The sequence below is a fragment of the Eschrichtius robustus genome, chromosome 11 (assembly GCF_028021215.1).
Source record: "Eschrichtius robustus isolate mEscRob2 chromosome 11, mEscRob2.pri, whole genome shotgun sequence".
Classification (NCBI taxonomy): domain Eukaryota; kingdom Metazoa; phylum Chordata; class Mammalia; order Artiodactyla; family Eschrichtiidae; genus Eschrichtius; species Eschrichtius robustus.
Genome location: NC_090834.1, coordinates 61072881 through 61087934, shown reverse-complemented (window position 1 = coordinate 61087934; position 15054 = coordinate 61072881). Strand labels below are relative to the sequence as shown.

At 42.9% G+C, this 15054-nt stretch overlaps 1 protein-coding gene and 1 non-coding gene across 2 annotated transcripts in view; both read right to left on the bottom strand.

Annotated features, from left to right (window-relative positions):
• The window catches only part of P4HA3 (prolyl 4-hydroxylase subunit alpha 3), a 34428-nt gene extending 19665 nt beyond the window's left edge, over window positions 1-14763 (bottom strand). Inside the window, exons 1-4 of the mRNA XM_068556415.1 lie at window positions 14508-14763; window positions 7447-7589; window positions 6167-6390; window positions 1603-1752 (exon numbers count right to left, since the gene is read on the bottom strand). Of these exons, the coding sequence (XP_068412516.1) occupies window positions 1603-1752; window positions 6167-6390; window positions 7447-7589; window positions 14508-14707 (717 nt within the window). The 5' untranslated portion in view covers window positions 14708-14763. The remainder of the gene's footprint in view (window positions 1-1602; window positions 1753-6166; window positions 6391-7446; window positions 7590-14507) is intronic.
• TRNAG-UCC (transfer RNA glycine (anticodon UCC)) lies at window positions 5526-5598 on the bottom strand. The gene has a single exon. It is a non-coding gene; the product is annotated as a tRNA-Gly (tRNA).
• Window positions 14764-15054: the final 291 nt, after the last annotated feature.

Genomic DNA, 15054 nt, shown 5'->3' with positions numbered 1-15054 from the left:
GACTTCAGAGCCTATGGTTTAATTACTACACTCTACTGTCTCTCATTATTAGTAGTTAGTGAAATGATTTTTCACTAAAATTTATCATGAAAAAGAATTAGATAATAATAGTACTATATATAATATTATATATATTATACTTTTCATGGTATATATAGATATATAATTTTATATGATAATGTAAGGTCCATGGAGGGACATTTATCCCTAATTTACTAAGGGTAAAAAGGGGACCAGAAATTGTCCATAAGACGATGCCAATGTGTTCTACTACTGTGGGATAAAAAAAAAAATGTACTATGAGAGCACAAAGAAGGAGAGTCTGAGGAGAATTAAGGAAGACTTCATGAAATAGGTGACATTTGAGCTACGCCTAGTAAGATGAATAAAATGTATCAAAGCACGATTGTGGAAAGGGAGAGTCTACAAGTGAGAAGAGGAGAAATCTAAGTCATCATAGGGGAAAAAAACCAAAACAATTAGTCAGACACTGTATTTAAAACTCTGTCTTTCAGGGTGAGCTGCTTTAGTTTATCTTCTCTGAGTCTCCACATCAATTCTCCATTTTCTTCTTCTATTAAAGTTCAATAACTTCTCGCCGTTTGTTGCATCACAGGGATTCTGTTTCAGCTTTAGTAAGTAGCAATTAAGCAGCAGAGTTGGGAAGAGCACCTTGGAAAGTTTTACAACAAAGAGCCACTTACCAGGAACTTGCATGAGAGGAACAGGACTATTTGCTGCACTGCTGTTTTGGCAGCAACACATGGGTTTGGACCACGCACATCCTCCTCCCTTTTCTCAGGAAAAGGGAGAAAGCAAAAGGAATATATGGAACAGAAATGGTTTATTAGTTTTGGAAGCTCTAGGGAATTGGCTCTGTAGTGATTTTTCCAGCCTATTCTTGAAGACTGTACAACTCTGGTGGGAAACGGGATTAGCTACACAAAGGATGGCAGCTCCCACATGTAGGGAAACGAGCTTTCACGAGGGGCACAACAGGTTATAGATCAACAGTGCCAAAGAAAAACAACAGCTGGAGGAGGTACTGAGCTGATGTTCTGGACCAATGGCACGAGTTGTGTATCCAGACACTATTCACGTCACAGCTGGACTTGACTGCAGACGGGAGAGGATAACAATCAAACTTCTTCCTTGACACTGGCAGTATCATGGCATAATATCTGTGACGAGTTACGAAATGTTGAGAGGGCAAAAGAGCTATCTGCCTTGACTATGAAGCTATTAAACATTTGTGGATGCAGCTGCTGCTGCTACAGGTGATAGACCGCCTCCTACATGGGAGACGATGACTTTAAAGTAGTCAGTACATTGGAAAGAGTACTAACGAAGAATCAGACAGACTCGGGCTCTAATCCCAGCTCTGTGAACTTTGTGACAAGCTAGGAATTCTTTGGAGATTCAGTTTACTCACATGAGAAATAGGGAAATAACAAAACAACTGCCCTGCTTGACTCACATTTGGTCCTGTTGGGAAGACGAAATAAATTAAGAGACATGAAAATACTTAGAAAATTGTAAAGCAGATATAAAGCATTACGCTTACTGTGATGAAAGCAGTGAGCCTCCTGCTTACTCCCCTACCTGGAAATAGGCGAAGGCCAAGTGATCCAAGGCATCCTCTAGACTGGCCTCATCCTCTGTCTTCCATTCTCCATAAGAGCCTCGGAAGAGACTGACAGCCTCCTCCAGCCATGGAATGGCATGGTAGTAATCTCCCATGTCATAGGCCACCTGCAGGGAACATAAGTACCATCACTAAAGCCTTAGTCCATGGGTAGAGAAAGGAAATGATACTGCAAAGAGTGGAGGGCCTTTGGAACCCAAGAAGGCAAGTTTTCTCTCTAATTCATTTAAATTAAATATATTAAGCATCTATTATATACAAGACAATGTACTAGTCATGGAGAATATAAGGCATTTTTGCATTTAAAGAATTTATAATCTGGGGAGATGTGAGATACGAACTCAAGTAATTATAACACTGGGCAGAATGGCATGAATGCTTGAGAATCTCAGAAAGCTTCACGGAAGAAGTGCCATCTGAGATGAGCCTTCGTTGAAGAAGGAAAAGAATTTCAATGAGCAGAGATTGGAATGAAGGGCATTTTACGGTAAGGGAATGGTAGAAACAGAAGCCAAAAGCAAGAATGTGTTCAAGCAGTATATTGTGGCTATAGTCTAAGGTGAAGAGAAGCAGGAAATAAACATAAAAAGGCAATATGGGCTAAGCTAATTAGAGTGTGACTGTCCTGTTTGTAGGAAGATGCTATTGGTAGCAATGTGAGGAATGGATTAAAAGCATTCATTTATTTATTCAATATTTACTGAGTATTTATAAATGTACCTGGTGGTCCCTGCCTTTAAAGAGCTTACAATCAATCAAGGGGCATATAAGTAAACCAATAATTGTGACATAATGCATTAGACATCTTAATGAAGGTAGACATTGGAATGTTATGAGAGCTCAGTGGATCTGTCCTATATTAAATGTCTGAATGTGGGGAAAATGGCAACACGCACTAGACATAGCTCCTGTCTCCTAACAGCTTACAGTTAACTAGAATACCAGAACTGCAGGTGGAATTTCCTGCAAGTTGCTGTTGGAGACAGCAGGGAATTATAAAATCACAGATTTGGAAGGCCTCTTTCTAATTCAGGTATAATTTCCAGCAGGCAGAAAAATAGGCCAGAACCTAGAGATACTGCAACTCTGCCGCCTAAACAGTTAAGTCCATTCCTATCCCCCATCTGCCATTAGCCTGCTGTGTTATCTTTCTGGTCCTTAAGTTTTCTATTTGTAAAAACGTTGAGTTGAAGAATAACAATAAAAAATGACTGAACTTTTCCTGTTAACAATTTATTTAATTAAGGTTTCCATGAGGAACTTTAAGTCTCAGCAATACAGCAGATTGAGATAACTGGAATCCTTCCAACCACAAAGACTTAGACATTTTGAATAAAATATAAAAAGCATTTAATTATATATTTTCAAGAAAGATTGGAAAATACCCAGGTACCAGAAGTAAAAAAGGAGTTGAAAATCCAAGTAATAAGCTTATGAGCAGATGCTGAAGCTGCCTAGGATGGGGTGGGCGTTAGTTCTAGTAACCTTGGTACTTAGTAACCTTAGGGTATAATACCCACATGAGGACAGTATATGAGCCTTCTGTAGACCTCCCAAAACCTAGGAATTGGAATTAAGACACACTCATAAAACTGAAACCCAGGGACTTCCCTGGTGGCGCAATGGTTAAGAATCCGCCTGCCAGTGCAGGGGACATGGGTTTGAGACCCAGTCCGGGAAGATCCCATATGCCGTGGAGCAACTAAACCCGTGCGCCACAACTACTGAGCCTGTGCTCTAGAGCCTGCGAGCCACAACTACTGAAGCCTGCACGCCACAACTGCTGAAGCCCGTGCGCCTAGAGCCTGTGCTCCACAGCAAGAGAAGCCACAGCAATGAGAAGCCTGCGCACCACAACGAAGAGTTGACCCCGCTCACCACAACTAGAGAAAGCCCGCGTGCAGCAACAAAGACCAATGCAGCCAAAAATAAATAAATAAATAAATTTTTTAAAAAAACAAAACAAAACTGAAACCCATGAAAAACTACACCATAAGGGAAAGAGTAGACCAGAAAAAAATCTACCCACTGTCATAAGGAGACAAGAAAGTTGGTTTGTTTCTGTCTGGCCTCTATTCAGAGAAATAGATATGGAAACAACCTAAGTGTCCATCAATGGATGAATGAATAAAGAAAATGTGATCTATATAATTCAGCCATTAAAAAGAATGAAATCTTGCCATTTGTGACAACATGGATGGACCTTGAGGGCATTATGCTAAGTGAAATAAGTCAGACAGAGAAAGACAAATACCATATGCTCTCACTTACATGTGGAAACAAAAACAGAAACAAAACCAAAAACAAACAAAAACCCCAATCCCATAAATAGAGGGAGCAGATTGGTGGCCAGGGGTAGGGGGTAGGCAAAGTGGGTGAAAGGGGTCAAAAGGTATAAACTTCCAGTTATAAAATAAATAAGTCATGGGGATGTAATGTACAGGGGAAAAAAAAAAAAGGATCTAAGGCTAGTGATACTACCAGAGTACCTGGAAGAAGAAAACCCAAAACTCTATGAAGGGATATTCCTACAACTCTGGACAGAAAAAGGCTCCTAGGGGGGAAAAAGTCCTGCTAAAAATAAGCTCACAATCAAAAATGATAAACTACATCAGGAAATAACTGATAATGAACAAGAGTCAACCGACACAACAGGAGGGTAGTAATACTAGACAATTAAGAATTTCAGAAAATAGAAAGATTGATCTGCTTTAAAATAATCCATGGAGGAGGGTGCAGATGAAACAGATTTGTCTACATGCTAATAATTATCGAAGTTTATTCTTCGACCCAGCAATACCACTCCCAGGTATTTAACCAAGAGAAATGAAAACAAATGTCCACGGAAACATGTACATAAGAATGTTAATAGCAGCTTTATTCTAGCTGATGCTGGAAACAAATCAAGTATCCATCAACATGAGATTGGATAAACAGTTTGTGGTATATTCAAACAATGGAATACTACTCAGCAATAGAAAGGAATGAACTACTGATAAATGCCGCAACATGTATGAATTTCACAGATACAACGTGCTGAGTGACTCAAGAGCACTTACTGTATGGTTTAGGACAGTGGTCACCTGGTACCTGGGCAAGGTTAGAGTAGAAAGGGTGGGAGTGGTGAGAAGAAAAAGGAGTAGGGCTGTATTTAGCTATCTGTAAATTCTTTTTTAAAAATCTGAAAAAGAATCTGAAACAAATACAGCAAAATTTGGACATATATTTCATCTCAATTATAGATATAATTGCTTCTTATTTTATGTGTACTTTTCTTATATTTGAAATGTTTTATCTTTCAAAATAAGTAAATAAATACAGAAATAATGATTGCCAGTGAGACTTTTAGGAAGCGACTTACTGAATTTTCAACATACAGTTTTAGTCTCAGAAAAGCCTCACTAAGGAAGCATATATTGATACCATACATGGAACTGTTTTAACTGGCTTCAATTTAAATTAGCCATGAACATGATGATTCAGCTCTGATTCTATTCAGGATTTCAGAAAAGGAAAAATGGCACACGGAGAGGCTTAGGGCAACCCTCTCCGCATTAATTTGGAAGACTGATTCTCAAAACTTCAATTCAGGACACAGGAGGCCCCCTCTTATATCGGCTAACGAATACTGCAGGGGCTGGGAAAAATTCACTTTCCTGCAATATGCATCTTCAAAATTAAAAAGGATTTACTCCATTACTTCTTGGGCAAAGGCTAACAAAGAATATATTGTAAAATAACCTCAAGAGTGTTTAAAACTTGTGACAAAGATCAGTTAAATATCTTATATGGAAGGTTCTTGAAATCTGTTTTCTCAAGCAATGTTAAAGCGATGATGTTTTTTTCCATTGGCCGCAGCATGCGCCTTACAGGATCTTAGTTCCCTGACCAGGGATCGAACCTGTGACCCCTGCAGTGGAAGTGCAGAGTCCTAACCACTGGACCACCAGGGAATTCCCAAATGGCCTGTGTTTTGGCACTACTTTAATTTAGTATTTATAAATGCCTAGGAAATGTTGCAAGGGATTTCACAAAGTCTCAGGCGGCTGAGTTTCCGTGATCGACCTTCACATCACCATTTCCTTTCCTTTCCGCCACCCTTTGACGCTGCTTCTCCTTTCCACCTGGCTGCTCATCTACTGGCGGGGTGCTCTACTTAGGGTGACCATAGGGCCATTTTTCCCAGGACAGTCCCATTTTATGTCTGTCATCCTGGCTAATAACACCTCCTTCACTCTCAAGAGTGTCCTAAGTATGTGATTTCCTTATTATGGAAAGAGCATGGGATTCAGAGTTAAAAGATGCAGGTTCAAATTTTAGTTCTGCTACTTAAAACTGTGTAACCTTAGGCAAGTTATTTACCCTCTCTGAACCTCAGTTTCTTCATCTGAAAATGGGGAATAATACCAAATTTCCAAGTTTGCTGTCAGGATCAGAAATATGTAAAAGGAATCGGGATACAGTGATTTCATCCCCCAGAAAGAGAGCTGAGCAATTTGCCCTCTCTCTGAATATCATTACCTTGCCAACTTGGAAGCAGTCATCCCCCGTGAGGGAAAAAAGCCGTCTGGGACTGTACAGGTCAGTGACAGCACAGCCGGTGACTCTCTGGAAGACGCCTCGGGCAAGTCCCTTCACACTGAGCATGTACACGTCCTGCAGCCGCATCAGGGCCCTTGCTGCTCCCTCAAGGTCCTCAAAGGCTGGCAGGTCCTGTTCCACCTTCTCATAACCATCCTTCAGAGCTGTAAAGGTCATGAAAGCATCAATCTACCATTCAAAAAACAGGCGGTGAGCATTTAATACAGCAAGGCATCATCACCTTAATCACCATAATCATCAGGCTCATACTATTTCATGAGCAAAGATAATGTTTTATCTGCTTTTGTTCCCAGGGTAACAAAATCTTCTGAATGAGGAACAAACACTCTAGAGTAAAAACTAAGCACCTTTATCCGTTGTTCCATTCTACCTGTCTCCAGGAGTCTTGCCTTTTGGGGGACAAACTCTTCTTCCTCTTAACTTCCCCAAAGTCAACAAACTTCTTCAAGTACAAAGTAGAGTAAATTAGGAAAGTGATCTTACTACAGATCACACTGTAGTGGCAACTTAATAAAATAGAAATTATTAGAAGACATCACTTTTAGGGACTTCCCTGGCGGTCCAGTGGTTAAGACTTCGCCTTCCAAAGCAAGGGGTGTGGGTTCGATCCCTAGTCGGGGAGCTAAGATCCCACGTGCCTCGCAGACAAAAAACCAAAACATAAAACGGAAGCAATATTGTAACAAATTCAATAAAAACTTTAAAAATGGTCAACATCAAAAAAAAAATCTAAAAAAGAAAAAGAAGAAGACATCACTTTTACACGTATGTAAATAGGATGATATAGCCTATAGTTCTTCACAGGACTGAAGATCAAATGAGATAATGGATATGAAAGTGCTTTCTAGGACTTCCCTGGTGGTCCAGTGGTTAAGACCCCACGCTTCCACTGCAGGGGGCGCAGGTTCAATCTCCGGTCAGGGAAGTTCCTCATGCTGTGTGGTGCAGCCAAAAAAAAAAAAAACCACTAAACTAAAAACTTACTGAAAAAAAAAAAAAAGAAAAATGTGTTTTCTAATTATAATCATATAAACATATTAACAAAGGGACCTAGTTCTTTGTAATAGTTAAGAGCTAAGGAGATCAAGTAATACCTACCCACTTCATTACCCTTCATCACATCCCTTCAGAATCTCTCTCCTTTCCACTAAGTCAGGAGATAGAATCTTCTCTTACCCTCCAGCCCTCCTCCTCATTACCTCGGATGTTCTCACTGGCCTCCAGACTATGTACCACATTCTTCCAGTCGGACTGTAGGCGTTTGATGAGAGTAAATGCAAGCAGAGGGTTAGACACAGGGGTTGCTGAATCTTCATGCAAAGATAGCACCTTGTCATAGAACCTGAAAGAGAGGAGTAGGATGATCTCACCTACTGATACTACCACTCCACCGAGTGAAGGCTGGCATGGTGTATGCACATTTAGAGTAGTTAAAAATGAAATGCTGAACCCCTTGAGACTCATGTAATATTCTAAGCAATAAGCACAAAGAATATCAAAACTACCAACACAACAAGAGTAGGTCCATTCATTTGTTCTTTCAGCGAGTCAGTCTCCACTGGTCAATTATTGTACGTCAGCTATCATGCTAGATGCTCGAGACCCAAAGGCAAGAGAGAGTGGAGCTCTCAAGGAGGTCACAAATAAGAAAATCTTTTTTTCTCTTATCACTCTATAATCAAAACTTAGAATCTGGTAGAAGCTCAAAAACATTGTTGAATTAATTATGAAAACTGTGATATGTGCTATGAGAGAAGAAAGCATATAATGCTATGAAATGCTCTGGCAATTTGTAGGTAGGGCACCTAACCCAGGTGGGAGTTAGAAGGTGTAAGGGAAGACTTTCCAGAGGATATGGCACCTGATCTGTGTTCCAAAGGATTAGTTAAAATATCAATAGCTACTATTGAGCACTTACCATGTATTAGGCATCCTGTTAAGTGGTTTAAACATATTGTCTCATTTAATCCCCCCAGTGATGCTTAGAATAGATTTTATCATGCACTTTTTACAGGAGGGGAAACTGCAACAAGGCTACGCTGTTGGTAAACAGCAAAGCCAGGAATGAACCCAAGCCTGCCTGACTCTGAAGCTGGGGTTCTTGGCTGATTTTGCCACACTGTTTCCCATGGAGCTAGAACAAAGAAGGGAGGAGAGTAGTTTTTTTGAGCCAACAGGGACCAATGTGTCCAAAGGCACAGAGGCTTGACATATATTTGATCATTCAGTAAGTCACTTGCTAGATGTCAGACTCCATGCTGGAAGCTGAGGATAAACAGGCAAGACAGGGTCCAATGATCAAGGATTTTTTTTTTTTTTTTAATAAGGAGGAGGGGGAAAGGATGGTGAAAGGGAGGGGGAGGGGAAGAGGAGGGAAAGGGTGAAGGAGAGGAAGAAGGAGAGGAGAAGGAGAATTTATCTATTATTATTATTTTTTAATTTATTTTTTGCTGTGTTGGTCTTCGTTGCTGCGCACGGGCTTTCTCTAGTTGCAGCGAGTGGGGGCTACTCTTCATTGTGGTGCACGGGCTTCTCATTGCGGTGGCTTCTCTTGTTGTGGAGCACGGGCTCTAGGCTCTCAGGCTTCAGTAGTTGTGGCACACGGGCTCAGTAGTTGTGGCTCACAGGCTTAATTGCTCCGTGGCATGTGGGATCTTCCTGGACCAGGGATTGAACCCGTGTCCCCTGCACTGGCAGGCGGATTCTTAACCACTGTACCACCAGGGAAGTCCAATCAAGGGTTTCATGGACAAGAAAATAGCTGATTTCTCATCACTCTTTTCCTAAGTTCAATATATATTTCTATGAAAGAATAAATGAAATACATTCTTCTAGGAGCTAGGAACAAAATTTTGAATAAGACAATAACCTTGAACTTAAAGGCTTGCAGCCTTTGAGATCACAAATAATTACATTACAGGTGCAACACCAGATTTAAGAACAAGGCTTAGTGGAGAGTACACAGAGGGGGTGATTAATTTGGCCAGAGCAGGTCAGAGAAGGTTTCACAGAGAAGATAATAAACTGACTTGATGGGTAAATGCAAATAATGAGGAAGGGAGAAGGAGGCCTCCTTCCAAGGCAGGCAGAGACAGTTCAACATATGCAAAGGTACAGAGAGAAATTACAAGCCGTTTAGTATTGCTGGAGCACGGGGTATATTGGGAGGATGGGGAGACTAGACTGGAGAAGTGAGGAGTGCCTCATAGACCATGCTGAGAAATTTGATTTTTACCCTGCGTGCAGTTAGGAGCAGCAAAAGGTTTTAAGTGAGAGTGGAATGCACTATGATACGTTACATATATAAATCTGTGAGAGGGTGGGGAGGAGGGGTTAGAAGTGGAAGTGACCAGAGGCAGAAAGACCATAACAGTGACAGTGGGAGCAGAAAATGGGATGGTTTCAAGAGAGATATTTAGGAAGCAGATCATATAGAAACTGGTGATGATTGTAATGGGGAATGAACAGGTGGGTTATCCAGCATGCTTCTAACCTTTCTGGTTTGCCAACATTTGCAGAAAATGGCCAGAAATGTTGGGGCCAGAAGTGATCATCTTTGTCATTAATTTCTCTCCTCCTTGGATGTCCTACAAGAGTGTTCATACAAGCAAAAGATGCTGTTTCCTTTCCTGGCATACTATAGTTATTCCATTGCTAACCCTCTAACAGGAGTTATATTGTTGAAAGTTATTAGTTATAGTAAGGCAGACATAAGAGTTCTACTCCTGCCCTCTAAGACCGTTTTCCCTTTGTTTTAAAATGATTAATTTCGAAAACAATAAAATAACAACAATGGAAGTAAAAGAAAAAAGTGTGGGGACTTCCCTGGTGGCGCAGTGGTTAAGAATCCGCCTGCCAATGCAGGGGACACGGGTTTGAGCCCTGGTCCGGGAAGTTCCCACATGCCGCGGAGCAACGAAGCCCGTGCGCCACAACTACTGAGCCTGCGCTCTAAAGCCCGCGAGCCACAACTACTGAGCCCGTGAGCCACAACTACTGAAGCCCGTGTGCCTAGAGCCTGTGCTCCGCAACAAGAGAAGCCAACGCAATGAGAAGCCCACGCACCGCAACAAAGAGTAGCCCCCGCTCGCCACAACTAGAGAAAGCCCGCGTGCGGCAACGAAGACCCAATGCAGCCAAAAATAAATACATAAAATAAATTAAAAAAAAAAAAAAAAAAGAATCCACCTGCCAATGCAGGTGACACGGATTCAAGCCCTGGTCCGGGAAGATCCCACATGCCACGGAGCAACTAAGCCCGTGCACTACAACTACCGAGCCTGCGCTCTAGAGCCCGCGAGCCACAACTACTGAGCCCACATGCCACAACTACTGAAGCCCGCATGCCTAAAGCCCGTGCTCTGCAACAAGAGAAGCCACCACAATGGGAAGCCCACACACTGCAACGAAGAGTAGCCCCCGCTCGCTGCAACTAGAGAAAGCCTGCGAGCAGCAATGAAAACCCAACGCAGCCAAAAATAAATAAATAAATAAATAAATATTTTAAAAAAGAGAAAGTGTGAACAAAGTGAAAAGGATATGGATTTATATGAATGTATGCAAGAGCACGTGAGAATAGAAGAGTCCTTTGGCCAGAGTGGAGGACTTCAGTGAGTGGAAAGGGATGGAAGTGACGAATAGAGGGAGTGGCAGGGTGGTGGCGGATTTCAATCCCGTGAAACAGTCAGACCTAAGGATTTCTCAAGGGGGCCTCAACTATAAACAGAGCCTGAAACAGAATACTTGCTTCGGGTAGAGGTGCTTCTAGTGAGCCAAACATTCAATTCAAGCATAAACTAAGGAAAACGAATCTGCACCTGGGTGCCCCAGGGAAGAAATAGGAAGCCTGTCAAGTCCCAGGACGTCTCTGATCCCCAAGACAGTGGTATCTGAGAGCAGCTACTCTAGGGTTTTGAAACTAAACCAGCCTCCAGGGTGTGGGATTTTTTTTTCACTACCCATTATTTCCTGCTTCAGCTCCATATGGAACTACTTAGTGAAAGATATTCCACTGCTAGACAAAAACACTTACAAGCCGAGACTTGGGCTTGAGTTCAGCCTGAAGGGTAAGTGTCCAGGGACAACTGAAGCTGAGTGGGCAGGGATTTTATAAGACAGTTGAATGGGAAGGAGCTGGAAGGAGACCTGAGAGGTATCCTGACCCAGCCTCCAACTATCCCTCAGTTTCCTCCTCTATAAAATGGCAGAACTGGTCTAGTCTAGGATATCTCTGTGAATCCTTTCGGCACAACCATTCTATTATTTCTTTCCATCACCTTTTCCACAACTGAATAAACAGATTCCTCAGCTGGTGCTTGAGAACTAACGTATACCAGGCATCAGAGGAAACTGAGGCACAAGGAGAAAGAAGCAAGACAGAGAGGTGAAGATCTGTTCCAAGTCACCCATCAGATCAAAAGCAACATCTCCAGGGTGGGAGGGAGGGAGACACAAGAGGGAAGAGATATGGGAACATATGTATATGTATAACTGATTCACTTTGCTATAAAGCAGAGACTAACACACCATTGTAAAGCAATTATACTCCAATAAAGATGTTAAAAAAAAAAAAAAGCAACATCTCCTTGTTCTCTTCACATCCCACTTTGTATTATGGTGTCAATTTATTTAGGGCAGGGGTTTGATCTCTACTGCAGCACATAATTCAATTCAGTGTTCAGGTATGTCATCTTTCTGTCACACACACACAAAAAAACCTATCAACTGCTATCTGAGGCTGGTTTGGAATCTAAACGTTGGCCTTATGCTCAGCCTCTGAGCAAATAGCTGGTTTTCAGAGACCGAGTTACTGGATGCTGAATTCAAACCTCAAGGTTTCCTAAACGGCATTTTGCTTTAACAAATGCTGAGAATGGAAAATCAGATCCTTTCCTTCAAGAATCTGCACATAAAATTTGCAACCCAATCCCTGCATTAAACATAGCCTGGACAGGTTACCCAACCACAATACATGGGCTATTTTAATTCAATATGTTTCTCCTTTGGAACTCAGAAATGGCTTTGTCTCGGTTCTTCTGAGATATTCTGAATGCTTAATTCCTAGCACAGAAATAATTGCTGCTGATACTACTTTTTAAATCTTGGTGGTTTTTTTAAAACTGCAACAACAAAAAAAGCTAGGAGTTAGCTAAATATTATATAACTAGTATTCGTAATACTATACCAGTATACAACTGTATATATTATTGGGCTGGCCAGAAAGTTCGTTCAGGTTTTTGGAAGATGTTACGGAAAAACCCGAACGAACGTTTTGGGCAACCCAATATAACTAGTATAATTTTTATTCATTAACTTGGGGTAGGGAGTAGTAGTTTCAACACCAAAAATATTTAATTTCTAAATTTAGAAATTCAAAGAAGAAGTGATCAACACTGCAAGCTCTCTCTTCTGAACCTGTTTCCCAAGAGGCCCGGCATCACGATTCTGACACCCATCTCTATCCAAGCCACTCAAATAAAGAGATTAGTGGTAATGAGAACAAGCACATGAGTAGCAGGGAGCAAGATGGCATCTTGAATCAAAGAGAAGGGTCTGTTCTACTTCCACCAATGAACTTGGACTCCAATGAATGTGGATTAAGAACAAAATTATGTCATTTTGCTCTGTAAGCATGGGCCCACAGAACACTAGGCAACTATGCTACTCCAAAGAGTGACAAGAGTTATTGAAATTATAATCGTTTATTGTTATAAGTAATACACACTTACATATACTCTACATGTGTGTGTATCATCATGCTATTTCAAACTAACAGTAAATTTAAACATGCATACAACTACTTATAAGCAAACTACATACTTAAGACCATGTATCAAATTACATCATCATTCAGTCACCACTGAGTAACAAACAAGATCTCTCACATACACTTCCTCACACAAACTGATTCTCTCCTACATGGGCTCTCCCACACAGCCATAGTGGCCCTCACACCTTCTTCCGATATGGCCTGGAAACAGTATTACTACCGCATACACTCACTCACAGTTTTATCAGTGGCGCATTGTGAGATAGCCCTCTGTGGTCTCAGCTCAGCTGAGGGTCACAAGATATAAATACAGTACTAATATATTCAGATAACTATGTGGTTACACCTCTGTTTCTCATATTGTGAGCTTCTCAGTGTCCCAAGAGAAGGTGCACAGCACATATTCATACACATGGTATCATAACCAGTCATTCATCTTTCATTGTTTGACACTGCAGAGTCAATACATGATGACAGTGCCTCAGTGTTCCAAGTCTTACAGTAGTTTGTTGACTGTATAGCAAAACAACATTGGCTGAGCATCTGCCAGTGTGTGCTACACTCAGCATCCCCTAGCATCAACTATGGTTTTGCCCGGTGTTTTCTTGGTGTCAAATACTTTCATATTCATATAACATCTCAGTTATAGTATTTAGAGCTGTTACATGTGTAAAGAGAAGGGAGAGCAGAAAGCAAGGGGAAGGATGGACGTCTCAGATGAACAATCATGATGTTACAGACTCGGAGCTCCTAGAGGGCAGGGTTTGGTCTTGTTCACCATTCTCTCCCTAGTGCCTGGAACAGTGCTTGGCTCATGGTAGGCACTCAAACATACGTGTTGAATAAACTGATGAACACAAAGCATTATTCATACAGTGAACGGGACAATTACTCGGCATCCTTCACATGCAGACTGATATCCATAGTGTCATGCCTACTCAGTCTCAATGACATGTAAATCTCATACATGGTCACAGAATGTCACCCCATACTAAACATCAGTTCCCTGGATCACACGGTCAACACATGTGTGGCTGCAGTGTCACTCTTCTCTCCATTTCACTCTTGCAATGTCGTTGTGTCTCTGTGACACAGAGCCTGGGGGCCCACACAGCTTGACTCAGCACCTTGTGCCGCCCTACTCCGCCTCAAAGTCGCTGCACCACACTTTTCCACAGTGTATCAACTTGGCAGTGCGATGTTGGATGGGGGTCACTGTGTGTGTGTGAGGGACAGAGTCAGAGGTCCTACACAGTGTGACACGGTGTCTTGAGGTCCCACACAGGATGACGGTGTATCTGGGGAGTCACACTGGGCCATGGTTTCGCAGTCTCACGGTGAGACACCGCGTGTGAGGCCCCGGCAGGGTGACGATGAACCTAAGAGTTACCCCTCCCCCCCCCGCCCCCCCCTCCACCACCGTGGCACAGTGTCTTGGCCTCGTCCTCTGACTCGGTCTCCCCTACTCAGACCCCACCCTCGTGCCCTCACCTGGTCAGATCCCGCAGCCGCGCCTCCTCCCCGCGTAGGTAGCGCCGCAGCAGTCCCAGCAGCCGGCGCTCGGGCGCCAGGGCGCGCGCCACACTGGTCAGCGCCGAGAACGTGTCCCCGCGCGCCGCGACCCCGGCCGGGTCCCCTGCCTGGAGGGTCAGCACCGCCAAGAGCGCTGCCAGCCGCGCAGCGGGGCCCATCGCCGGCGCCGGCGCGCGTCCTCTCAGACCTTCCAGCCCGGCCCTGCGCCCGACGCTCCGCTCCGGCCCGCCCCCGGCTCCTCCTCGCTCTGACCCCTCCCCTCGCTCTCCACCTCCCACCTTCTTGCCCCCTAGCTCCCCAGACCGCGTGTGGACTGCCTGCAACCTCAGTGCCCGCCCACCCTCCACTAAATCACAGCCCTGGGAAAACATTTCCACGGTGTATATTTCACACCTGGGGAAATTGAGGCAGCGGGTGTGGTGAGGCATGAATTCACCAGTCTATGGCTGCACAACGCCATCCAAAAATATTCACCCCTCTGGATCAAGGGGTGGAAATGCAGAAA